General features: G+C 40.3%; 1 protein-coding gene across 2 annotated transcripts; it reads left to right on the forward strand.

Annotated features, from left to right (window-relative positions):
* Window positions 1–16: 16 nt before the first annotated feature.
* cep55 (centrosomal protein 55) lies at window positions 17–27,942 on the forward strand. 2 transcript variants are annotated; one of them, XM_008115331.3, is made up of 9 exons: window positions 17–190; window positions 3,561–3,761; window positions 4,114–4,398; window positions 9,764–9,829; window positions 16,132–16,249; window positions 21,634–21,938; window positions 22,527–22,598; window positions 23,617–23,742; window positions 26,983–27,942. In XM_008115331.3, the coding sequence occupies exons 2-9, from the start codon at window positions 3,573–3,575 to the stop codon at window positions 27,187–27,189; spliced, it is 1,368 nt and encodes a 455-aa protein (XP_008113538.1). In that variant the 5' UTR covers window positions 17–190; window positions 3,561–3,572; the 3' UTR covers window positions 27,190–27,942. The 2 variants fall into 2 exon arrangements, with proteins under 2 accessions (XP_008113538.1, XP_008113537.1); XM_008115330.3 differs by having other exon boundaries at window positions 18–190; window positions 26,980–27,942.
* Window positions 27,943–27,964: the final 22 nt, after the last annotated feature.

Here is a 27,964-nt window from a genome sequence, read left to right on the forward strand (position 1 = left end):
CGAATCGGAAGTGGCGTCAGCGAAGCCGCGGCATTCAAACTCCCGGAAGCGGCGTCGGATTCGAAAAAGAAGCGATCGCGTCGTTGTTCTGCTGGCTCTTCGTCTCCCTCAGCGGCGGAAGGAAAGAAGAGAGGCCGGTGCTCCTCGGCCGTTGCCGTTCCTGCGGCCCTCAGGCCATGAACAGCCTCAGGTGGGTCTCCTTGACCGCAGCTTCGGGCTGCTTCTGTATCTCCAAGGTGGAAGGAGCATAACAATTGAGAAATAGGACCACACTGAGATTATCATGATTCTAATACTCGAATGGGATAAAACTAACGTTGGAGAAGGTTTACATCTAGGGCAAATATTGGTAGGATAAGTTAAAACAGATGTTGGGACTCCCCTAATGCTTATATTTCTGTTGTCATTATTATTATTGACACAACGACGTTGTATGTATGACACAGCAAACAAGATAGATATGCTGGATTTCGTATCACAAAATCACAAGTCAAACACTTCCCAAGTGTTTAGGACTGTGTGATGTATTTTCGGATGATGTGCGCAGATCCCAGTAAGGTGGCCTTTTGCAGTTGGCAAAGGTAAAGGTTTTGCCCTGACATTAAGTCCAGTCGTGACCAACTCTGGGGGTTGGTGCTCATCTCCATTTCTAAGCCGAAGAGCTGGCGTTGTCCATAGACACCTCCAAGATCATGTGGCCGGCATGACTGCATGGAGCACTGTTACCTTCCCGCCGGAGCGGTATCTATTGATCTACACACATTTGCATGTTTTCAAACTGCTAGGTTGGCAGGAGCTGGGGCTAACAGCGAGCGCTCATTCCGCTCCCGGGATTTGAACCTGGAACCTTTTGGTCCTCAAGTTCAGCAACTCAGCACTTTAACACACTGTGCCACCAGAGGCCCCGATCTGCAGTTGGCAGATTGTAATTTTGTCAATATCTATTGTTTCCAAATGCCGGCTGAGATCTTTTGGGACTGCACCCAATGTGCCGATCACCACCGGTTTCTACCAGAGTCTTTGAAGTTCAATCTTGAGGTCCTGATAGCGGCAGAGTTTTTCCTGTTGTTTTTCATCAATGCGACTGTCACCTGGTATGGCGACATCAATGATCCAACCTTTTTCTTTTCCACAACTGTGAGGTCTGGTGTATTGTGTTCCAGAACTTTGTCAGTCTAGATTCGGAAGTCCCACAGTATCTTTGCGTGTTCATTTTCCTCGACCTTTGCAGGTTTGTGATCTCACCAGTTCTTTACTGCTGGGAGGTGGTACTTGAGGCATAAGTTCCAATGAGTCATTTGGGCCACATAGTTGTGCCTCTGTTTGTAGTCTGTGCGATTTTCTTACAGCAGCTGAGGATATGATCAATGGTTTCGTCAGCTTCCTTGCAAAGTCTGCATTTTGGGTCATCAGCTGATTTTTCAATCTTGGCCTTAATTGCATTTGTTCTGATGGCTTGCTCCTGGGCTGCAAGGATCAGGCCTTTTGTCTCCTTCTTCAGTGTCCCATTTGTGAGCCATAGCCAGGTCTTCTCCTTATCAGCTTTTCCTTCAATTTTGTCAAGGAACTTTCCGTGCAATGTTTTGTTGTGGCAGCTGTCAGCTCTAGTTTGTAGTGCGGTTTTCTTGTACTGATTCCTTGTCTGCTGTGCTTTGAGGAGTTTCTGATTTTTGGCTTAAATCAAAGCAGGTTCTTCACTTTGCTTTACACCATGACAAGGTGGCACCTACGGGGGGGGGGGGGTGTTGTTGTTGTTGTTGTTGTTGTTGTTGTTATTAGAAACACAACAAGATGAGTCCACAGCAGACACTCTACTGGCTATTGTACTGGATCACACACCGGGCACTTCCCAAGTGTCTAGGGCTGTGTGCTGTATCAGCGAATAGTGTGTGAAGATCCCAGTAAGGTGGCCTTTTGCAGCCGGCAGATGGTAATTTTGTCAGCACCGATTGTGTTCAAGTGCAAGCCAAGGTCTTTAGGCACTGCACCCAGTGTGCCGATCACCACTGAGACAATCTTGACTGGCTTGTGCCACAGTCTTTGCAATTCGATCTTTATATCCTCATATTGTGCCAGTTTTTTTTAGTTTTTTTTCTTCAATCCTGCTGTAACCTGGGATTGCAACATCGACTATCCATACTTCGTTTATTATTATTATTTATTGAAAGGCCTGGATCCTTGGGTTTAAGGCATAGAGATTGAGACTCCCCTCTAATATTTGTATTTGAAATATTAGTATTTTTAGCAGTAGTACTATTGAAAGGCCTGGGTTCTTGGTTTCTACAGGAAGTTGTAAAGCAGTGGTTCTCAACCTGTTGGGTCCCCAGGTGTTTTGGCCTACAACTCCCAGAAATCCCAGTCACTTTATCAACTGTTAGGATTTCTGGGAGTTGAAGGCCAAAACATCTGGGGACCAACAGGCTGAGAACCGCTTTGTAGAGCAATGTTTTGTGGAAGGCTTTCATGGCCCGAATCACTGGGTTGCTGTGCATTTTCCGGGCTGAATGGCCATATTCCATTCTCTCCTGACATTTCACCCACATCTATAGCAGGCATCGTCAGAGGTTGTGAGATCTATTGAAACTAGGCAAGTGGAGTTTATATTTCTGTGGAAGGTCCAGGGTGGGAGAAAGAACTCTTGTCTGTTTGAGGCAAGTGTGAATGTTGTAATTGGCCAGCTTGATTAGCATTGGATGGCCTTGCAGCTTCAAAGCCTGGCTGCTTCCTGCCGGGGGGGGGGGGGGGGTGGAGCCTTTGATCCAGTTCAAAGCAGATCATGTGGATGATCTACTTTATAAGGCAGTGGGCCCTTCCACACATCCCTATATCCCAGAATATCAAGGCAGAAAATCCCATATGATCTGAGTGTGGACTCAGATAACCCAGTTCAAAGCAGACATTGTGGGATTTTCTGCCATGATATTCTGGGATATTGGGCTGTGTGGAAGGACCCATTGTAGAAATGGCGGCAGACCCAGGACCTGGCCCGGTGTGAGCGAGAGGGCAAGGGAAGGTGGCAAAGGCGCGACGAGAGAAGCAGGAGCCTGGAAGAGGTGGCCAGACTCCTGCTTCTGCCGCAGCTGCGCCTTTGCCACCCTCCCTCTCTCATCCGGTCACCTGCCCCCTACTGTAATACAGTAGACTCATATTTAACAGCAAATCAAGCAACCAGAACTCTCAAACAACAAGTAAAACCTTTAAATAAAAAAACTGTTTTTATAATAAAGTAAATCAGTCTTACATTATGTTAATTTTGCCTTTATTTGTGTTACTTTGGCTTTGATTCTTATATTTCAATATTAATATGAAGTTAATACAGAGTTTGTGTCATGGTATAGTATGGGGTGTAGTATTAGCTAGGCCTATTTTGAGAGTACCTCTTAAGCCACCAGAAATTGCATTTATCCAACATCTACCAATCCCCATTGGTGCCGGTTAATTGAGAGTCTTATTGAACATAGCTGCTGGACTGTTAAATCCCATGGAACAAAAAAAGGTGTAGATTTACAAGTTACATTGCTCTTAACATTTTCTTCATTGGTCCTTAATTATTTTTCCAGAACACCTAGAATATGACATCTAAGGCCACCAAAGAAATGACTACTTGTATCAGCAAATGGGGATTAAAATCTGGCAATTCCAAGTCTGAATCCGAGTTGCAAGTTTATAAGAAAGAGAATGCAGCCCTGAAAAAATCTCTGGAAGAAATCATTAAGGGAAAAAGCAAAATGACACCTGAAGAAAGGAAGAGGCTTCTAGAGGTGAAAAAAATATTAATCTTAGACTTTGCTATGTCTTTAAGGGTTATTTAGTATTGTGTTCTATCTATGAAGAGCATTTTGAGTTTGAAAATGATTACCCGCAAAATTCTCTTTAGGTGCCTGCACATATTTTGGGTAGCATTCTGGCAATACAGATTAAGACAACACTGTGTATAGACTATTTAAGGCATAAGTGGATTGCTACTGTTTGTTCTGGTCCATTTGGTGCTGTGTTATAAGTCCTAAAAATTACCACTGCATTGATTTATGTGCCCTGTAGAGTGAAGAATTATTTGATTTCATAACAGTCTGATCTCTTTTGTGGTAACATGTTTGGTTACATTTTGTGCAGAAAATACTTGCCCTTCAAACCGAAACAGAAAAATATAAAAATATCCTTGGAGAACGAGATCATGAAATCCAGCTCTTGAAAGACAAACTGAAGAGCGGAAAGCAAAATAGTGACACTGCTAGTCTGCATAGTCAACTGGAAGAGAAGTCAAAAGAAATGGCTAAGAGGGAGCAGCTGCTAAAATCTTTATCCGAAGAGGTGAATCGGCTGAACAGTCAGCTGTCTGCAGTTACTGCAAGATATTCAGACCTGGAAAACAGAGCTGGTAATGTACAGGCTTCCCAGGTAGGATTCCCCCACTATCTTAATGTATTCACTGCCTGTTTGCAAAATTATGCCCTCCCTGGATGCACTTACTCAAAATCGTGAGGGACTGAATCTCTCCAGACCATGGCAATCCAAATAACTGAATTTGGATTTGGTTTATGATTGAAGTGGATTATCTCTCTCAATCTTAGGCCATCTCTTGCATTTGGTTGCATTGGTGCCTGAGGTCTCAGGGCCACCAGTCCTTTCTACTGTTTTTACTTCATTCCCCCCGCCCCCCCTTGCCATCAGAAGTTTGGGAAAGATAAGAAGGATGGCCAAGAAAGAACAGCAGAGAAGAATATAGTGGGAAAAGAACTGGTCGTTTGCTTTGTTCCCAGTGCATGTCACAGGATGTAAAAATGTTGCTACTGTAATAGCTTATTAGCAGAAATCAGCACTGTAATAGATGCATTGTGAAATGAGCTTTCCTGGGGCCTACTTCATGAGGTTCATTAAATGAATATGTGTGGTGGATGGGTGTTTACCTGGCAGCTGCAATGTACTTGTACACATAATCCTTGATAAGAGAAGCTTTAATTTAATCAAGATATATTTAATTTGTTGCAAGAGGGTTTTTTCACCTTCAGTGTTTTGCGTTTGGGGACACGTTTCTGTGTAAAGCTTATCTCCAGTATCTATAGAAGCCATTCACATTAGCTAGCTACAAATTAGGAAAGGTTTATTTCCAGTTACAAGTATAGCAAATGGTAAGCGCTTATCTCTTGTGTGAGTTGTAAAGTAATGTTCTAAAGCAGTGTGATCCAACCCGCGGGTCGCATGCAACCCACCAATTCATTTTGTTGGCCCTTGCCCTTCTTACTGGAAAAGTATTTTAATTTAACATTTGGAAAAAAATAGTTTACCTTTCTTACTGCTTTAAGAATTTGTTTTCTTTCTGGAATGTCTCTGGCTCTCACATTCCTATACTAAAGTTTGATTGGCCCTTCGGTAACTAAAGGTTGGACCACACTGTTCAAAAGTAACTTCAGTTTATTAGTTCCTTTTTGGTCTCAGTGTTTATATTTCTTTTTCTGCCGTGTGTGTGTGTGTGTGTGTGTGTGTGTGTGTGTGAGAGAGAGAGAGAGAGAGAGAGAGAGAGAGAGAGAGAGAGAGAGAGAAGAGAATACTGTCAATACTTTGTATTTCTGGTGGAAGTGGCCTCTGCTTCACAATAAATACGTTTAAGCTACTGGGGGATTCACATTTACCTTTTGAACTGCTTGTTTGAAGGTAATGGTTTCATTTCATTTCTAGTCTGCATATTCATGCATTTATGTTGTTGACACAAGTTGAGAGGTAACAAAATCCTTTTGAATTAGCTATATTTCTTTTTGCCCCTGAAATATTGTCTGAAATTATTCTGTAAACAGTATAGCAAGGTAGTTATCCTTGGATATGTGAAGACGAATGAAATACAGAGCATTTTGTATGGAGACCTATGGATTAAGGTAGTTATTAGTAGGGCAAGCACTACAATATTGTGCAATCAACTATTGTGTTTTAAGAATTCTAGAAAATTATAACTGTATGTACTTCAATGAAACTAGAAACATTACTGAAACATCCTGGACTTTCCTTTTTGTTTGGAAGATTTTGTAAGATTTCAAATTTAATCTTCAGAAGCCAACTACAGAATCCCTTGGTCTTAAGTGTAGCTATTAAAATGAGTATTGTTTCACCTTTCACTTCAATTTGCTTCTCTTCCAATGCCTTGGACTTACACTCTTTATATTTACCCATATAACTTATTTAAACTCCCACACAATATTCACCGACTGTGATGGTAGTTGCTTCAAATTCATGTGATCAGACTGAGTTTAGGAGAATGGAGTGGGATTATCCACCTCAGTACAGTCTATATTACAAAACTTTAATTTGAATTTGTGTACTAAACCAGAGAGGGTTATAGGAGTGATTAAGGAATCTGGAATACTTTGCTCAGTTTGAGCTACCACATTTCAAAAGGAAGATAGACCAATTAGAAGAAAATCACAGGACAGCACCAAACTGTTGAGCGGTTGGAAAATAAATCCTGTAAGGAAAGATTAAAGGAAATTGGTGTGTTTAGCTCAGAGGTGCCTTGTAGTGTGAGACATGATAGCACTCTTCAAATACTTGGATGATTGCCTCATAGAAGGAAATAAGGCTTCCTTCACCAATGCCTTGTAGAACAAACATAGATATGTCAGGTTTAAGTTATAGGAGGAGAGATTTCACTTGAAAGTTATCAGGAGAAACCTCTTAGCAGGAATTACCTAGTGAGGCAGGGACTTCTCTGTTGCTGAAAGTTTTAAGCATAGATTGGGAATGCTCTAGATGTGTGAATGGTAAATCTGATTCCTAGAACTTTTTATTAGATGTAAAATATTGGCAAATTATATTTTAGAGCAGGCATGGGCAAACTAAGGCTCGGGGGCCAGATGCAGCCCTCTATCTCATGCCCTCCTCAATTTTCCCGGCAGCCTGCCGCATCCTTATGCCAAAAAAACAGGGGAGGAAGGCACGCAGCAGCTGAGAGCCCTCTGGGGCACTCTCGTCCTTACTCTGCTCCCGGCATAAGGACGATGAGAGCGGCCTTGTCCTTATACTGGGAGGATGACTCAAGGAAGGCACATGGCAGCTGAAAGCCCTTCAGAACAATCTCAGCCACCTCCTGTCTTGCTCTCCTCCCAGCATCATGCCAAGAGGACAGCCAGAGGATCGGGGGAGGAGAATCGGGAGGAAGATTGGGGCAGTTGCCATGTGTCTCACTTTCCTCCGGCATAAGAATGGCACCCCATTGTATGTGCCTGGCCTGGCCCTTCTATCTGGGCCCGCAATGCGGCCCCAAAGCAAAAAAATTTGCCCATGCCTGTTTTAGAGGAAGGAATTGGCAAACCACATCAGAGTAGTATTCTGTGCCTAATAAAAGCTGCTGAAATTGATGAGAGTGCCTTAAGTCAACAGGACCCTTGAAGGTGTGCACACACAGACACATTGTAAAAGGTAATTAAAGTACTACCAGTTGTGGACATTAGGTGGCAATAGAACATAGTGCATGGCAGCCTTATTTTTTAAAAAATATTTTTAATTGCTGTTCTGGAATTTACAGTCAGTTTTAGGATCAAAAGCTCCAGGAACAGGTTAGGTGTTTGTTTAACCTACTGTTACTTGAATTGATGGTCCCTAGACTGGTGCCGGTCTACAAGACATAGGATCCTAGTCACTTGAAAGTTTTTAGGAGTGCATTTAAACTATAAAATTAATACACTAACTGCCATGGCTCAGTATTATAGAATTGTGGAAGTTCTAATTTTACAAAGGCTTTAGCCTTCTTTCTGCCAAAGAGTGCTAATGCTTTATCAAACTACAGATCCCAGGATTCCATAGAATTGAACCAAGGCAGCTAAATTGCTGCCAGACTGCATTAATTCTATTGTGTAGATGCACCCCAGGAAGGAAACAATTCAGCCCTCAATGAGCACAACAGTAGATCAGGTTGCCACATCAGATGGGCTAAGACATACTAGTTTAATACACAGTGTGTCATTTTAGAATTCCAGTGCCCGCAACACAAAATTACATGCAATTATACATGCAACTCCCTGAGATGAATCTAGATTTCTTCCATTAAGAGAAAGTATTTCCACTTGAGGTCATTTTAGCAAATGAGATTCCTGAAACCCAGCATTTTTAGGGATAAGACTACTGTTAGAATAATTAGAGAAACCTGTTTCTACTAGCCCAGCCAAATCCACCTTAATCTGTGTGCAACCATTGCTCTCAGAGAATTTAAGATTTAAAGTTCTGTAGGAATGTGACTGAAATGTGTGAAAGTAAAAATTGCTATAAAGGTATGCATTTCATCTCCTTTTTTATTACTCTTGTGGAATGTTATTTAGTGCAAATGACTTTTTATTGACTTTACACTAGGACAAACAGCAGGACCTTGTTCTGGAGGAGATGGCATGGGTTTGTTTAAAAAAACGTAAACCACTAGTCACTTCTGATTTTGAAAAAAATGAAAAATCCACATTTTAGATGGTCCGAGCCACATTATTATTATTATTATTATTATTATTATTATTATGTTTGTGTTTATGTTTATTATGTTTATACCCCACTTTTTCTCTCCACAAGGAGACTCAAAACGGCTTACATTAAAAACATTTCAGTACAATTTCAAATCTAAAAATATACAAACATTAAAACAGAATTAAATATAAATGGTATTAAAATCCACAGTTAAAATCCAAAAAAATAGTAGTAGCAATAATAATAATAATAATAATAATAATAAGAAGAAGAAGAAGAAGAAGAAGAAGAAGAAGAAGAATAAAGTTTATTTATATCCCATCCCCTCTCCACAAGGGACTCGGGGTGGCTTACAACATAAATAATACAATAATGTATTATACCAGACCTACTGAAGTTGCCACTCCTGGTTTAAATTAATAGACTCTGCTTCAAATGGCTTTTTAAAAAATGTAGGTATGATAATCCCTAGATCAAAACATCAATGATTCCTTGTGTCTTAAAACTGTCAGAGGCACTTTATTTACCACCAGGAGAATACATTCTCCTGTCCTTGGTTCAGAAATGTAGTGTAAAAGTTTTCAAAATGGACTGTTCCTGATCAAGGTTATATTATAAATATAATAATAATAATAATAATAATAATAATTTGTATACATTCTAATCTACAATGAATAAAAATAGATTGGTTGAAGGTTTATGCAATATGCTGGTGGATGGATTCAGGTTGGTCAGTTTCCTTCCTTGACTTGTTCAGATGGTTGTAACAGCAAGGGCTCAACTGCCATGTTTCTTTTGCCTGAAATGGCCCACGTGGCTGCCAGGCGCAACTTCTTCCCTTCTATTCAGGAGAATGCAGCACGTGCTTCTTTAATCCTATTCCTCAAACCCAGACTCACTTGAAGGCAAGAAAGGAAAAGGTCCCAGGAAGGGTGCTTCCTTAACCCCTTTGCTGAAATCCAGACTCCCTTGAAGCAAGAAAGGAAAGGATCCCAGAAACAGACAGGGGAACCTTGTAAGTTCCCCATTGCCACCAATTGGCTGGATCTTCCTGAATCTTTTGGCTGCGTAGCCGAAAACAGATATTTCCAGTAGTAAATTTTTGGGAGGTTGCCCACCGAAATGTGGATACCAAAAACGGATTGCCCAGCTGAATTTCACAAGCGTATTATGGAGAGTGCATAAAGCACCCAATTAGTTTCAGAAATGCCAGAAATGATATGTGACATAGAACTTGCATATTTAAAATATGCATGACCTAATGCAGTTGTATTTGTTCCAAATGGAATAATCTTTCATTATTTTGTTGCTTTTTTTCTTCTTCCAGGAAATGGTTGCAAGCTGCTCTGGAACCTCGGGATATGTAAATGACATTGGAATGCAACTGAAAGATGTAAGATTACATATAAAAATGTTGACATATGCTACTTTACAAAAATATGTACTCATGCCATTCAGATTCATCATTTGCATTTTTACTTAGAATATGTTTCATTGGATTGATAGAACCATACTCTCAAATAAGGATGTTTGGGGTGCAATCTTAATACAGAGAACTCCACATCGTAAGAAAGTGAACCATGTTGAGTGAATTAAAGAGCTTTTCTCTAGTCCAAAGTCTGTTAGCAAATTGTGTTTCTAATATGAAGCAGAGATACCTAGGGGGAAATGCACTCTTATAGATGGATGTGTACAGAACTTTCAAAACCTTTTCAGCATAGCAACATCCAGAGGTCCAGTCACTGCCCGTCCCTGCCTTGACTTTGCTGGCTGAATCTAATGATCCCTAACATCAAGTTTGGAAAGGCTTATTTAAAATAAGGCTTAAATTCAATGCGATTTCAATAACATTTGGACTTTTAGCCCTTTTCCCTTGCAACTGACACTGAACAAACAGTGTTGGAGTTTTTGTTCTAAAGCTGCAGTGGGAAGAGGAAATTGTGTAAGTGGAAACCCAATGCTGGATTACAGCACATGGTATTTTGCATGATACAGGACAATTGCCATATTTCACTTGAGTTACATGAACAATATATTGACAGTCTATTAGTACAAGGCTGAAAATTCACCTCGCTGTCCTTTCTTGCAGTTTCTTATGGGATTAAATGATCTAGTTGTAAAATACAGCATTGTTATATTGAAAAAATTTCACAAATGAAAAGTGTCACATGAACAATTTATACATTTATTTTGGGATCTGAGTTCCAGTGTTACATCCATATGCTTTACACTATTCAAAGATCAAATTTACATAATCGTGAATAAATGTGTTGACTTAACAAGGAATTCTGGCAGTGACTCTACCCACCTAGTCAAAGACTTGGTGTCTTGTGCAGACCAGTTCTTGAATTTGTGTAACATTGTTTGCTTCTAGAATTTAAAAGAGTGATTTTGGATTGTGGTTAAAACCTCAGTTTTCACTTTTGTAGGAGGCGAATGGGCCAAAACTCCTGTTTAGTTTTGAAAGGGCAGAGATGCTGTTATTAAAATGTGCATTTAGCTCCCTTGCAATTTAGAGTAGATGGTTTATACTGAAACACAATGTAACCTTTTATGTTCCCATTGCAGGCTTGTTTAGTTGATATGTGCTCTGGGATTGAACAACAAATTATTTTGTGTGGGGTTTACCAGCTTACTGTAGCTGTCTTGTCCATATGCTGAGCACTTGCTGGGAAAGTGTCAGCGATGAGTATACTGTAAGCCTAGAAAGAGAGAATCTAGGGCTCTTTACCAGTAGCGCATATGCTACCTGGCACACTACCCTTGGACCACTTTCAAAATCAGTGTAATACGTCCTTGGGAGCTGTTGCTTCAAGAACACTCAAACTCCATGGGGCTAGCAGAAGGCTGTTTCATGAGTCCAAGTAGTTCTTTTGGATCCTGTCCCAAGTTAGTAGAGTAAATAGACTTGCCAGATGGCATGGTTTGAGCTGTGTACGTGGCCATAGGTTTTTATTGGTCTGAATATATATATAAAAAACCTTGTGTCAAGTTATCCATAAATTCTTAGCATTGTCTTACAATGTGCATGTTTTCCCTTAATTTCCTTTTGACAAAAGATTTGTACACTGATCTCTCAATTATCTTCTTATAATCGTTATAATATTCAAAACAGGAAAGAAAAGTTTACAAACAACATGCATAAAAAACTTAACATATGTGAAGATACAAGGATACATTAATATATATTGACACAATTACAAAAACATTTTCAGGACCATAGAGGTAAAAAGCAGCAGGATAAAACATTGTCTAAAAGTCATTAAAAGGTGTTAGTTTTTCAAAGATTCATTACATGCTACTATTAAGTGGCCTTGAGAGGAGTTTTCCATCAGATAAAGTCCTTAAAGTCCATCTTCACCACCAAACAATTTAAATGATGTTGAAGTCTTGTAAGTCAGGTTTTGGAACTGTAAATCAGACACCAAAGCCCTATACTGGTAGGCACACTTACCTATGAATAACCACAGATAAATTCTGTGGGGTTTAATTATGTGTAGGCATGTACAGGATGCTATAAATTCTGGATTGACAATCCACAATAAATAGATTTCTTGAACATCATCATCAGCTGAGGCCTTGCAAAAATGTAATCAACATTTTGCTTAAAGAGGCTTGGAAAATATTCCAAATAATTTGTGCTTCCTGGAGTAGTGTCAAAATGTTTGTTGATTGCAAAAAAAACAAAAAAAAAACCTCTGGTGGCACAGTGCGTTAAAGCGCTGAGCTGCTGAACTGGCACCAAAAGGTGCCAGGTTCAAATCCCGGGAGCGGAATGAGCGCCCGCTGTTAGCCCCAGCTCCTGCCAACCTAGCAGTTCGAAAACATGCAAATGTGTGTAGATCAATAGGTACCGCTCTGGCGGGAAGGTAACGGCACTCCATGCAGTCATGACCTTGGAGGTGTCTACAGACAACGCCCGCTCTTCGGCTTAGAAATGGAGATGAGCACCAACCCCCAGAGTAGGTCATGACTTAACGTCAGGGGAAAACCTTTACCTTTTTTAATTACACCTACAGATGGTATGCATATCCATGTCCTATCTTTACAAGGATTTCTTGGTCTTAAATAAAACTGATCTTGCTGTTTGATTAAAGTTCTTTAGCTTCAGTTATTTGTGTTTACATATCCTGACATCATGGATTGCTTTGGGAACACCTTGGCAACACGACTTCTGTACACATGAAGGGTGTTTTTCTGTGTTGAGTTGAGGAAATGTGGGCAGAAGATCCCAGTCTACTGGTGAATATCTGGATTGCTTGCAGTAGATCAACAATGATTTCTTTAACTATCTTGAAGTTTAGCAACTTCATTGTTTAGATGGTTTCTATACCAGTGTAGGTTGTAACTGCTGTACACCTCTGTTGTGTTGCTGTAGCTATTTAATCAGTTGATGACCCAATTTTGTGATGCTGAACTTCTCTGTACTTAACTTGGCTGTTCCTCATATAGTAGGCATGCAGTTCGCTAACCTGTATTCATACGTCAGCCACTTGGTAAAACTTGCCAGAACTTGTGACCTGTTGACATTGCCTTTAAAAGTCCAAGGTTACATGATGGCATAGTGTGTTTTCCAGAAAAGTGCTGTAATGTTATTTGGTCTAAGGTAATATTACATTCAAACATATTTAAACATGATTGGTGTAAATATATTCAAACACTTCAAAGCTTAATGTGGAAATTGTTTTATAGGAATATTTGGAAGTGAATACCATATACATCTCTCACACACACTCACACACATATATATAGGCAGGCTACACTGACTTCAGGAAAGCTGAATCTGATATATAGTAAGAGTTTAACTTGATATAAAACTGTAATACTATCTCGCTCATTCTCTGCACTATTTATCAGTTCCATGTCAAGTGGATAAAAATCAGATTCAGTACAACTAGTTAAATATCCCGTTTCATCAAAAGATAGATCGCAGTATGACAGGTCAACTGTGGATAAATATATGCAGTCATGCACAATCAGTCATCTAGAGCAGTGGATCCCACCTTTTAGCTCTCAAGGTGTTTTAGTCTTCAACTCCCAGAATTTCTGACAGTTAGCTAAGCTGGTAGAGATTTCTGGGAGTTGATTTTATGTATCTCTGGAGAATGAGAGAATGCGAACAACTGATCTAAGTGATGATTGCAAAACCTACTTGTTAATCTACTTACAAACATTTTCTCCCATGATCTCACTAGTCAAATAAAAAAACCCACTTAAAAGTCTCCTACAAAAAAATTCTCAAGATTACCTTGGTATCAGTCTGCTATAGTATCAAAAGAGGTGTGCATGAGGATGATGGAAAATACAAGGTACAATATAAAAACAAAATAAAGTTGAATTTATAGTATGAAAAATGAGTTTATACACTTAAAAAATATTAAAACACACCAAAAAATAGAAGCAGGGAGATACCAGTTTTCTTAGGCAGTCTCAACTCTAGAACCAATTCAGTCTGACATAGCTTTAATTGTCATGGCTCAGTGCCATGGACTTTTGTAGTGAAACCAACTGGGGAAAATGACATTTGCACAATACTTGAAATTTCGTATAGCTTATTGAACATAATTAAAAGGTGGAAAATTAGAAAGTAGTTAAGTTTGATCCTAAGACACATTAAGCAAACCTCTACATTCCAATAGTTTGTTTAAGAATGGGTTGCTTTTTGGTTCTCGAAATGTTGATTCTGATGACAAGCCAGTCTCTCCTGAGATGACATATCCCATTCATCTCAAGGAAACAGCTATTCAGGCTAACGGAATTATCCATGCCAATTTTGTGTTGCTCAAGTCTTACTGATTTTCTTGCTATCGGTTGCCATGTGATAGACACTTACCTAGCTGTAAGTTCTATGGCGCTCGATAGGATATGATTCTGAGATTTAAAATGTGATTCCATTGTGTGGAACCACATTTTTAATCTTTAACATCAAAAATCCTATTTGGAATTGCAACTTTTCAGACAAATATAGCCCAAGTTTAATAACCTTTGTTAGAAGTAAATTCCATTGTTTTTAGTAGGTATTGTTACCCAGCAAGTGTGGTTTGTATTGCGGTGACTGTCCCACTGACCTGATTGCCTTTTAAGAGGCATATTTAGGATTGAGAAGTCCTTTTTCCTAAATGTTACCTTTGCAGTATGAAAACCACAGAGTGCATGTAATAGTGCAAACTTGTTCGTACAGCTGGATAATTCCAGTGCTCAAGTGTTCCAATGCTGGTAACTATTACAAAACTGAATTTTTGCGTACTCTTTCATCTGCAGTAGGAAAAAATGTTCAACTTTCAAAATTAAAAAAAAATATGTTTCTAAAGATTGCTTTCAGCATAGCCTTCCCAAAATTGGTGTACTTCAGCGATTGTGCATATCAGTTCCCATGATCCCTTATCCCTGGTTATATTAGGTTGGACCTGTGAGAGACTTAGAGCCTTGGACAATATTTGATCATAAACAATAACATATATGCCTTGGAGGGAACTCTTCTGTAATGCAAACTGGGAATAATTTCCATTGAACACAATAATGCACAAGCTGACAATGCTAGCTACAGTAGAACCCTGGTAGTCCGAGTTAAACGGGCAGACCTCAGCTCGGTCAACCCAGATCACTCGGATTACTAGGTTTCTTTTCCCTTTGACGGCCACTTGGACCCAGGGAAGCACGAAGTGTGCCGCTTCCCTGGGTCCAAGCGGCCGCCAAAGGGAGAGGCTTCCTCTCTGTTCGGCCGCGGCTTGGATCCAGGGGAGCAGCCATTGAGCAGGTGATGGATGAGGGCCGCAAAAGCCCTCCCCGTTCACCCACCCGTGTCTCGGCTCCTTCATCACACCGGGGGCCGGCAGCACCGGTGCCCCGCGTGGCGAAGGAGCCAGCCATGCATGTTGCTAAGTAGATAGCAAGATACCTAGCAACACGCGCGGGGCGCTCACCCCTCAGGAGGTGCCCCCTGCATGTTGCTAGGTAGCTTGCTATCTACCTAGCAACATGCACACCTAGCCAGCCAGCGAGCAGGTGAATGGGGAGGGCCTTTGTAGCCCTCCCTGTTCACCCGCTCAGATTGCACGGAGGCTCGAACGAGCGGGGCTCGGATGAGCGGGGTTTTACTGTATATTCAATCCTGTAAAATACTAACAGCTATCCATCAACTTCCATTTTTGGTTATTTGTGTTTGTTAAATAGGTTCTCCAGCTTACACATATGCGCCTGACTGCCTCTTCTATCTAATTCAAAGAGATTATCTCTTCAGGTGAAAACATTTCATCGCCTCAATGGTTCTGTACATACTCATTTTAAACTATCGCACAGAGGAGCTAATAATGACTTAAGACCATGATGATGGGTTCTTACCATGCTAAAGAGTAAATATTAAGCTGATCAACTACAGTGGTTTTCAACCTGTGGGTCCCCAGGTGTTTTGACCAACAACTCCCAGAAATCTCAGCCAGTTTACCAGCTGTTAATATATCTTGGAGTTAAAGGCCGAAACATCTGGGACCCACAGGTTGAGAACCATTGAACTAGAACATCTTACCAGATCTTGAGTACATTACACTTTTTTCTGGGTTTGGAAGAGGGGGAAGTGGGAGGAATGTTGCACATTGGATATTTTTCAAGTACTAATGGGATACTGAAAAGCAAACTCTAAGTACACTTTTTCTACATGTCAGTTTTTCTAACTTCATAATTCTCTTCACTCCGAAGGCCTTGGATAAAAACCAGCAGTGGCTCCTATATGACCAGCAACGAGAAGTCTATGTTCAGGGCCTTTTGGCAAGGATCTTTGAACTGGAACAACAAGCAAAAGAAGCCAAACCTGAAGGTATTTAGCTATGACTGTTCTTTCAGCTGACCAGTATTTAGAAAAAGAACTAGTTTAGATGGAAAAGATGGGCTTAATCAGTTTTCTATTATTAACTATTCACGCCCAAACATAATACTGTGTGAAATGTAATTTCCCCCTTTTTGACACTTATGTTCATGGTGTTAAAGCTTGTGGGGGATGAATTAATAATTGCTTAGCTACTATGGTGTCAATCATAGAAGGAGAATATGGGGAAATAAATTCACGTTGACAGACTTGGCATATTTCCTCCTGCCTGATGGCTCAGGTTAGTAGGTACACAAAAATTGCTTTTGGGATCTGGATTTTAAACATCCATCATTTTTAAAAGCCCTTCCATTTATTGAGTGTATGCATCTTCAAGAATTACAGTAACTGCTAATAAAAACTAGAAAATTCTGGAGAGACTTGGTCACAGGATAGCTGGCGCTCCTTAATTTACAGTTTGTTTGCCTATGTCTATTTCTTTGATCCATTAAATATCTAGTTTATACCAGGGCAACAGAATACATTAACTTTTTAGGCATTTGTCATGAATCAATTCTTTCTAGAAACCCATGGGTGATGGATGCTGAAGTATTGTGTGGTAATATCCCTTTATCAGTGCCTCTGTTCTGTGAATCTACAAAGGTGGAGTCAATAAAATCACCAGGAAGCATATAATATGAATGAACATTATGATCCTCATGTAATGGCAGGCAGTCCCTTCTCTTGGTGGCATATGGAGTGTAGATAGCCTTTGCCCTAGGCAGATTTGCGAGCTCAGGAGGCCATTGTGTGATGTCTTTGTTGCTTCTGAGCCTTAACGATTGGTCTGGTAAAAGGCTTGATTACTTACGCTGCTACCTTTGGAGGGGTCCTTCCTTCCTTCCTTCCTTCCTTCCTTCCTTCCTTCCTTCCTTCCTTCCTTCCTTCCTTCCTTCCTTCCTTCTTATTTATTTGCTTTGAACTGAATTATAGTAGTCTTCACTGCCAGATAATCCAGTTCAGAGCAAATAATCTGGATTTTATATGGCAGTATAGAAGGGATTAAAAGGAAAGGGACACCTATGGGTTCTCCCAATTTTTAAAAAAACCTAGCTATTTGGCTGTCTAATCTCTTGGCTGAACAGGTTGCATGTGTGTTGTTTGCTTTCAAGTTGTTTTCATCATATGGCAATGCTAACGTAATGCTAATGCAGTATTTGTTCAGAGAGGGTTTGCCTTCCCCTAAGGCTGAGAGAGTGTGAGTTCCTCAAGGTCACCCAGTTTCAAAGGCTGAATGGGAATTTCACTTCTGTTCATAGTCCAGTGCTTAAATCACTTTCCTGTGCAGGCTCTCTGGTCGTCCTCTAAGTACTGGGTGCTATATTATAAAAAAGACATTGACAAACTGGAACATGTCCAGAGGAGGAAAAGCAGGATCATGACAGATCTAGAGAGCAAGACCTGTAAAGAATAACTAAAGGGTATGTTTAGACTGTTAAGAGGAGTAGTCTTCAGATATCTGAAAAGGTGGTATCAGAAGACAAAACAAACATACTTTCTACTACTCAATTGAGCAGAATTATGACTTGTTGATTGTTAGGAGAGATGTCCTAATAATTTACAGGGCCCTTCCACACAGCCATATAACCCAGAATATCAAGGCAGAATAACCTACAGTATCTGCTTTGAACTCCGTTAATGAGCCCACACTGCTCCCAATTCGAAGAAGATCATGTGGGATTTTATTCAGCTGTATGGAAGGGGCCAGGGTTGTTTGAGAGAGAAGTGCATTGCCTCTGAACATGGTAGGTTCTCATTCACTACAAGTATTTAAACAGAGGCTGAGTGGCCACCTGTCAGATATGCTGGAATTTATTTTGCATTGAGCATTTGACTAGTTTGTTACCTGCAGATATACTGAACCAGATAGATAAGGAATCTAATTATCAGAGAAAACAATGAAACAAAGATTGAATACAGATTAGCTATCCTGTTTAACTGACCTGCTCACCTCTGGGTTTAACAGCATATGGGGAAAGCTATAAAAAAGTTGCCACTAAAACAAACACGAGTAGCCATGCTTGATTTAATAAAGAGATATCACTAGGAGTGGCTTTAAATTAGAATACTTCAAATGCCAGTTAAGTCATAAAAAGGGTTGTTGTAATTGGGATGATATGATAAGGGTGTGTTCCTTACAGATAGATCCGGATTGCAATGGCAGAGAATTGTATACTCTTTTAGCTGTCATATTTTGGTTGTAGGGAGATTTCAATGTACTGGTTTGCAGCTAAGTATGAAGGTAACGAAAGAAAAAAGAAAAAGAAAAAAAATTCTGACAGAAATACCAGGGTAACGTGCCAAAAGATGTCCTCCTTTCCAACACTAATATTCTAAGAGCCTATAGATGCAGCACAGAAAGCAATTCTTTCATCCTTCAAAGTGAGGTCACGCCTTATTTTCAACTTAGTGGTGCATGTTTGATAAGAAAGAGTTTAGAAACATTTTTTTTTTGCATAACAGCTGATACAGGCCAGTTCTTGGAATTCAGTCCAAAAATGAAACTTTTCCTAGCTGTTTTTAAAGTCAAAGATGAAATTTATTTATTTATTTAATTTATTTTTCAAACTTATATGCCGCCACTCCCCTAGGGCTCAATTGAGGGGACTGAGAAGTCTCTGCCTTGACTCTTGTCCTATAGAAAGATCCGAATTAAGAATTTAATTCATTACTTCTTAGTAACCATGAATGTGTACATGCAGGTGTCTTAAACTACTACTACTACTACTACTACTACTACGAAGATAATAATAATAAACTTTATTTATACCCCACCCCCTTTCCCCGGCAAAAAGAACAAATACAATAAATAATATGGAATAGAGCTCCACTGGCTGCCATTTATTTACTGAGCCCAATTTAAGGTGCAGGTGCTTACCTACAAAGCCCTGAACGGTTTGGGACCATCCTACCTCCGTGACCGCATCTTTGTCTACGAACCCACGCGTTCACTTCGGTCATCTGGAGAGGCCCTGCTCGTGATCCCGCCTGCGTCGCAAGCGCGGTTGGTGGGGACACGAGACAGGGCCTTCTCTGTGGTGGCCCCCCGACTCTGGAACACCCTCCCCAAGGATCTCAGACAGGCCCCTACATTGGCAGTCTTCAGAAAGAATTTGAAGACCTGGCTGTTCCAATGTGCCTTCCCAGATTAATAGGAAATCTCCAATACCAAGTCCCATAAGCATTTATTAGAATTAAGATCGCATATCGCACTCTGCACTTGCCCTATAAGCCTTATATATCACCTGTCACATTAGCACTTTTAATCTTGTACCCATTACTCTGGCCCGGCCCAGTTCTATTGTGTTTTAGCGTATTGTTATTGCTTGTGGTTTATACTGTTTTAATTGTTTTAATTTGCCTTTTGTTTTGTATTGCTACATTGTGTGTTGAGGCCTTGGCCTTTGTAAGCCGCATCGAGTCCTTCGGGAGATGCTAGCGGGGTACAAATAAAGTTTAATAATAATAATAATAATAGAATGGAATGCAAAGATACAGAATTTTCACACGTACTCCTGGCTCAACAGGAGTACGTGTGAAAAAGATCTTGGAGTCCTCATGGACAACAAGTTAAACATGAGCCAACAATGTGATGCGGCTGCTAAAAAAGCCAACGGGATTCTGGCCTGCATAAATAGGTGTATAGTATCTAGATCCATGGAAGTCATCGTACCCCTCTATTCTGCCTTGGTCAGACCACACCTGGAATACTGTGTCCAATTCTGGGCACCGCAATTGAAGGGAGATGTTGACAAGCTGGAAGGCGTCCAGAGGAGGGCGACTAAAATGATCAAGGGTCTGGAGAACAAGCCCTATGAGGAGCGGCTTAAAGAACTGGGCATGTTTAGCCTGCAGAAGAGAAGGCTGAGAGGAGACATGATAGCCATGTACAAATACGTGAAGGGAAGTCATAGGGAGGAGGGAGAAAACTTGTTTTCTGCTACCCTGGAGGCTAGGACGCAGAACAATGGCTTCAAACTACAGGAAAGGAGATTCTACCTGAACATTAGGAAGAACTTCCTCACTGTGAGGGCTGTTCGGCAGTAGAACTCTCTGCCCCGGACTGTGGTGTAGGGTCCTTCTTTGGAGGGTTTTAAGCAGAGGCTGGATGGCCATCTGTCGGGGGTGCTTTGTGATTTCCTGCTTCTTGGCAGGTGGTTGGACTGGATGGCCCTTGAGGTCTCTTCCAATTCTACTATTCTATGATTCTATGATATACATAGAAATAATCACATACTGATTAATAAAAAAAATAGCACAATATAAGCATAAATAAACAACAAAGTTAAAAACTACAAAGACCTATAAAAACAGTATGTAACGCCATTTAAAACCCTCTATTCCTATGATTAAAGTTTCCAGATTATGAATTATAGTCATAATAGCTGCTTAAAATCCTGTCTGATAGGGTGGTTTTATTTTACTTAAACTATAAGCTGCCTTACAGTCAACCAGTCTCTAAATCAACATTTCCGTAAAGCAGATAGGAGCAATAAATAAAACAAGTAAAAAGTTGTTCTTAAAAACCTTTATGAAATGAACAGTCTAAAAGAAATCCACAGATCAGTAATTAATAAAACGTTAGTAATAATGGAGCTTCATGAGCCATCATGTTGAAGATCTCTTGGCAACCAGCAATTTCACATCTTTGAAAGATGACCCTAAAAGCAGGCATTGATCTCAGGCCTAATCAAGCTTGTACAGGTGCAGGCAGTCCTTCAGATATTGCTTTTGTCTGAGCTTGGTGGCAATGTGGCATTGAGCAAGATTATGTCTTTAGAAAGTCTTTTTGTGTCCTGTTGTTATTCTATTATCATTGCGTCCAGTGCTTTCCTCATCTGTGGGGGAGAAATTCTGAATCTATACTGAATCTATACTATTTTCTGGAAAATGTAGAGCAGCGTTTTAGCCGCTCAGGGTGCGGGAAGCATTTTTCAATACCACTTGGACTTGAACCAGAGTTTTGAGAATATGCACCATGAATTAGCTATATCTATTAACATATGTACTCTTTCCCGTCTGTAGCAGTTTCTTAACCAGTAATCAACACAGAGAAAGAAAATGTTGGTTGTGCCCAATTCTGTTCCACTAAAATAAGTAGAAATCACGTTTTGGACTTCAGCTGCAGCAGGATCACTGCCTTGGGGTGCTATTGTAAAATATCAATAGGTGTCATATGGAACATAGTAAGTCATGCCAGCAGAAAAGACACTGTAGAGTTAGCACTGCAACAGTTGCCTTAGTTAGCTTCATATTTCTAAGTGACGTAAGTTTTCTTATAATCTTTGTTCTTCTGCTATTTTCTCTGTTTTTGCCTTCTGGTGGGTTCCTTCAAGAAAATAAGCAAAGATACTATGAACAGCTCTTAGCCACTGTCCGAAATGATCTACAGGCTGAAAGGCGTAATGTTTCTCAGCTGCATTCTGACCTGAATGAAGTCAAAAGAAAGTATGATGAAGCCAAGCAGGAAGTGATGAATTTGAATAGCCTACAGAAGCAGCACAAGCAGTTTGATGTTAAGACGCTTCAAGATGAAAACCACATCAAAGGGCAGATAATACAGAGGCTTACACATGAAAATGATGCTATGCAAGAAAAACTAGACGAAGAAAGAAAACGGACACAAACTCTCTCGTCTCAGGTTTGTATATGAGAATGACCAAGATTTTTTGCAATATTGATATGCTGTACCTTCCTGAAAACACTACTGGCCATATAAAACATTTTAAAATTATTTAATTATGTTCAAATTATTTTAAATTTTTTGCACAATAACATGTTACTGATATTCAATAATACAGTCATCCCTACAAAGTCCTAGTATAGCACTCAAACCATTATATCACACTGGCTTAATGAAACTATGAATTTAATGAGATCTGGTTTCAAATGTTCATTCAAGTACTAATACTGTTTGTCCATCCTGAGTTTTTCATGGACAGTACACACATTAAATGCATGCTCCATGGAAAGCAATGTTGGCCAGATAGGCAGTGTTCATTCTTGGACTTCTGTAGGAGTGCCTTTGGATGGATTACCCATGGGAAGATAAAAAAAATATTGAGCTAGAGGTAAAAGACAGAAAATTACTGTTCTTCTGTATGTTTGTTTCTCTAGGATGAGATCTTTCAGAGGGGGAAAAAGTACCAGCAATAGAAAGATATCTTGCATCTACACATGGATAAAGCAAACATTGTCTTGTTAATATCATTTTCTCTGTATATTTTAGGTTGAAATGCTGCACAGATCTTTGATAAAACAACAGGAAGAAAATACAAGGATGGCAACTTTGGAACAACAGGTATCAAATTACACTTTACTATTTTAGTACACATAACTGTTCCTATCACTTGTCAGTCCAAAGTAAAATTCGGAGGCGTGATGTTCATTTTAGTACTTGAAAAATATTATGAAGCAATCACAAAGCACTCACCCCAACCCCATGCTGAGACAGGTATCTATTTTTGATTATAGCAATCTGCCATGGTAGTAACTGCTACTCATTTAAGTTCTGAATATTAAGGATTTCAAAGAAATTGAACTCAAAGGCTTAATTTAGTTTTCTATTTATGGAGATTCTAGAATACCTACTCTTTCAATTAAAACATATTCTATATAGTATCCCAAACTGGTATTGGGGTATTTAATATGGAAGGGGGGTTGTCCTGACTCCATTAGCAGACAGTTAACATATTATCCGTTAATAACTAATAACTAGTTTGTCCATGCTTTCATTGCCCCTTTGAGATGTTCCCAGTGTAACCAATCTGACTGCCATGTTTTGAACTTACTGTAGTTTCCAAACTTGGTACAGAGGTAGCCCAATGTACAGCACATAGCTGAAGTTCAGCTTTGGACTAACTGCACGTAAACTTCATTAAAAAGAATATACTGGGTTACTGTGAGTTTTCTGGGCTGTATGACCATGTTCCAGAAGCATTCTCTCCTGACATTTTGCCCACACCTATGGCAGGCATCCTCAGAGGTTGTGAGGCCCGTTGGAAACTAGGCAAGTGGGTTTATATATCTGTGGAATGTCCAGGGTGGGAGAAAGAACTCTTGTCTATTTGAAGCAGGCAATATGTCAGGAGAGAATACTTCTGGAACATGACCATACAGCACGGAAAACTCACAGCAACCCAGTGATTCCGACCATGAAAGCCTTTGACTGCACAAAAGGAAAATATGTTCAGCCAGAACTTTAAAACTAGACTATTGGAAGAATGAAACATAAAAATACCCTTTGATTGAGCCTTTCCTTATACCATAAAATTTGTAGCATGATTTTTAAAACCTGTTTTTGTTTTTTTGTTTTACAGATCCAGGCATGCACTTTAGACTTTGAGAACGAAAAGCTTGATCGACACAACTTGCAGCATCAATTGAATAAAGTCCTTAAAGAGCTGCGCAAGGCACGGGAGCAAATTACACGTCTTGAGCCCTCAGTGAGTATTTCAAGAGCCCCGATATCTATAATGTACACTTACACTTAACTAAGTACCGTATATGCTCGAGTATAAGCCGACCCAAATATAAGCTGAGGCACCTAAAAAAATTAGGAAAACTTATTGACCCCAGTATTAGCCAAGGGTGGGAAATGAAGCAGCTACTGGTAAATTTCCAAAATAAATATAGATATAAATTTACATTAATTGAAGTATCAGTAGGCTAAATGATTTTGAATATTTACCATATTTCAAAGAAAAACAGTAAACTAGCTCTGTAAGTGGAAAAGTAGGGTCAATAAAAACAATATGGTATCCATGATAACATAATAATAATAATAATAATAATAATAATAATAATAATAATAATAGATATATTTGTACCCGCCCCATCTCCCCATGTGGACTCAGGGCAGCTTCCAACATAACAGATAAACATTCAATGTATATATAAACAAAAAAACATAAAAATTTCAAACAAAAGACAATACTAAACATTGTGCAATAAATTAAAATAAACAGTTGCATTAAATAATTATCATTAAAAGCAATTTAAAAAACAGCCGAGGTAAAGTGTCATATCAGTTCTCTTTCGTCTTCTCTCAGGATTCTTCTATTGATGCAGCCTGGAATGGCATTGGCCTTTTCACCTGCAGCATCACACTGTTTGCTCATGTTTAACTAAAACTTCTTTAATAGAATCCTAGAGTCGGAAGGGACTTCTAAAAACTATCTAGTCCAACACCCTTGATTCTGCCTTAATGCAGAGAATGCATAATCAAAACAACCCCGACAGATGGTCATCTAGCCCTAATAATAATAATAATAATAATAATAATAATAATAATAATAGATATGGAAGCGACAGCATGGGTCATCTAGTCCAGCCCCCTTTTTGCATTCATGCAGTAAAAGCAGAATCTTACTTAGGCGATCCCTCGTCGTTCGAGGACGATGGTCTTCCAACCTTGGTATCTTGGGCGTGTGTTCTTAGGTGACTGAAGAGACCGATTCTTGACCCGCATATTCTCCCGCAGTGAGGGCATCGGTTTCCAGGTGGAAGGCGGTCCCGGTCGGGGTTAGCTTGACGCTCCTTCCTCTTGGCACGTTTCTCCCTTAAGCCCTCCGTTCGTGCCTCTTCAAACTCCGCAGCACTGCTGGTCACAGCTGACCTCCAATTAGAGCGCTCAAGGGCCAGGGCTTCCCAGTTCTCAGTGTCTATGCCACAGTTTTTAAGGTTGGCTTTGAGCCCATCTTTAAATCTCTTTTCCTGCCCTCCAACATTCCGTTTCCAAAGCATATCCAACAGATGGTCTTTCAACATTAATAATATTAATATTATTAATAGAGTTGGAAGGGACCTTCTGGCTTCATGCAGCAAAAGCACAATCAAGCACTCCTGGCAGATGGCCATCCAGCCTCAATAATGACACTAAAAATAAAATTTGGAAGAGACCCTTTGGGCCATCTAGTCCAACCTCCTTCTGCTTTTGTGAAGCAAAAACACAATCAAGCACTCCTGGCAGATGGCCATCTAGCCTCAATAATAATAATAACAATAATAATAATAGTTGTTGTTGTTGTTGGAAGAGATCCCTTGGGCCTTCTCCTTTTGTACAGAAAAAACACAATTGAAGCACTCCTGACAGATGGCCACCCAGCCTCAATAATACTAATAACAATACTAATACTTGTAAGGGACCCCTTGAGCAATCTAGCCCAACCCCCTTCTCCCTTGGGTGAGGGAGGGGGGGGAGAGATGTGCTCCTTTCCCTCCTCCCTTTCACTGCGCACACCTACCTAGGCAGCAGCGATGACAGAGGGAGCCGCAGCAGCGAGGTTTGTCCCCACCACACGAATGGGGCGAGCAAAGAGCAGGGACAGGCCAGCACCTTTTCCTCCTTTCTCGCCCTACGAGCACCATTCCCTCGCCCTGAGCATGCATGGGGCGAGAGAAGAGCGTGGATGGGGAGAGGGAAGAACAGGGACAGGTGCGCAAGGAGCATGCAAATGGGACGAGAGAAGAGTAGGGGCAGGCACGCATGGAGCGCGCGAACAAGGCGAGGGATGAGTAGGGGCAAGCGTGCACGGAGAGTGCGAACGGGATGAGAGAAAAGTTGGGGCAGGTGCAAACTAGGCGAGGGAAGAGCAGGAACAGGCGCGCACAGAGCACACAAACGGGGCAAGGGAAGAGCAGGGACAGGCGGGCGCCTTTCTCTCCTTCCTCGCCTCGTGCATGCATTCCTCGGTAGCAGGGGAGAAAAGGTGCGCGCAGGGTGAGTAAGGAGGAAAAGGAACTCACCTTTCCTCCCTCACTCTGCACATGCTCGCTCTCCTTACTGGATATGGAAGGGAGCCACGGCAGCAGGGTTTTTCCCCGCCACAGTGGCTTCCTCCTCCACCAATGAAGGTGTGCACGGGGTAAAGGAAGAGGCAAGATAGGCGCACGCGGGGAGAGAGAAGGGAAAAGCGTGTGCCTTCCTCAGCGGTGGTGGCAGGGTTTGTCAGCAGCCTGTTCCCCTCTGGGCTCGGAGGAGGGAAAGGAGCCTGGGGTGCAAGGGAGGAGAGGTGAAGGTCCTAAAGGGGAAAGGGCTCTTTTTTCAGCCCCACGCCTTCCCACCAGGACCCTCACCCGAGTATAAGCCAAGGGGAGTTTTTTCAGCCTGAAAACTCGGCTGAAAAACTCGGCTTATATTCGAGTATATACGGTAACTTCTCTTGGCCCAACATCTTTAAATCTGACAGAAGCATCATTTCCTTGCTGGCAGAATTGACCTCATTTTCTCAATGGAGCCAAAGCCTCATATAGTAAGTTAGAAGGGGGGTTACAATTGTGGCAATAGTCTCAAAATTGCGATTACATAGATTCTGAATACAAAGCTGTTAAGGAAGGATAAGTCTAGTTTTGTATTCATGACTTAGTCATAGCTGTGACAGTATTGCCATAATCATTACCACTCCACACATACACACACTTTATTAGTAATTGAAAGTCCATTCTGCTATTGATTGCAGCAAAGGTGAATGATGTTTCTGTCAAGCTTGTGGAGTTCTTACTAACCAGCAACAGAAAGACTGAGAATGAAAAACATGATACACAGAGGACGCCCCCCCTTAAGTCAGCAGCTGATACAGGGTTCTAGAAAAATATTTTTACTCCTATGTATCTAGCTATTTTACCCTATAAAGAACACTTTTCTACTATAAAATACATATATTTTAAACCATTTTTTTCAGAAGCTTCCTGAACACGGAGAATGTATTGAAGTCATCCAAAACTTCCAGACTGACTTTCAAGACAAGCTGACACTTCAAGACAAATGTTCTTCACCAAAACGATCCAATCTTCTTGATGAAAGTTTCCTGGAATGCCCCAAATGTAAAGCACAATATCCTACAAGCCAGCATAGGGAATTATTAGCCCATATTGATTTTTGTGCAGATTAAATACAAGGGCAAACCTTTAGGTATGTCTTATTAAACCAGGGTATTCTAATTAAAAATAACGGCTTTTAAAAAAACAACGCACTTAAATTCTGTAGGATTACAGTTTATGTTCCAGCTAAAACATTGTGTTTTTAATAGCACAGTGTTCTCGCCTCAACCATGTTCTCCAGGGCAGTAAACAATGTTGCTTCAGACAAACTATCTTTAATTCTAAACTACTGATCAAATTTGCACTATCAGATCCAATAGAGATCTTTAGTTTACTGTCTCCCATTGCCCATTACACCATTCAAATGTTCAACATTACTCCAAACATTCCTCTTTTCAGTCTTGAGGATAACTCTCCTGTATATTGTTTGACTGTATTAGTATATATTGCTTTGTGCTATGTGCCTATAGAAATACATATTGCCATTTTCGTCTCTAAGATGTAAAAAGAAAAAAAATGTTTTAAATGTAGGGTGATCTGTGAATATGTATGAGGGAATATTGGGATGACCAAAGGCTATAGTTGAAAAGTAGCCCAAACTGTGTGCATATCTAAAACAAAGGGGTGCGGCCTTAAATATTGAGCATAAGAATTTAACTGAGCATAAGAACTCTTAGGACTCTTTCAGCCAGTTTGTTTGAAATACACTCCTTTTTGCACATTGTTGTCCCACTGCTAAAAGCTAGGGATATTATTTATCAGGGAGCCTGTATAAGGGAATGCTTTTTCTAAAAATAATAAAATATAATTGGCTATGCCATCAATTTTCTTAGTGTGTTTTCTTTC

The sequence above is a fragment of the Anolis carolinensis genome, chromosome 3 (genome assembly GCF_035594765.1).
Source record: "Anolis carolinensis isolate JA03-04 chromosome 3, rAnoCar3.1.pri, whole genome shotgun sequence".
NCBI classification, from domain to species: domain Eukaryota; kingdom Metazoa; phylum Chordata; class Lepidosauria; order Squamata; family Dactyloidae; genus Anolis; species Anolis carolinensis.

Coding starts and splice junctions, on each gene's coding strand:
- cep55 (XM_008115330.3), top strand. CDS start 3,573: ATGACATCTAAGGCCACCAAAGAAATGACTACTTGTATCAGCAAATGG. Junction 9,830..16,131: donor TTGGAATGCAACTGAAAGAT/GTAAGATTACAT, acceptor TTCACTCCGAAG/GCCTTGGATAAAAACCAGCA. Junction 23,743..26,979: donor TTACACGTCTTGAGCCCTCA/GTGAGTATTTCA, acceptor CATTTTTTTCAG/AAGCTTCCTGAACACGGAGA.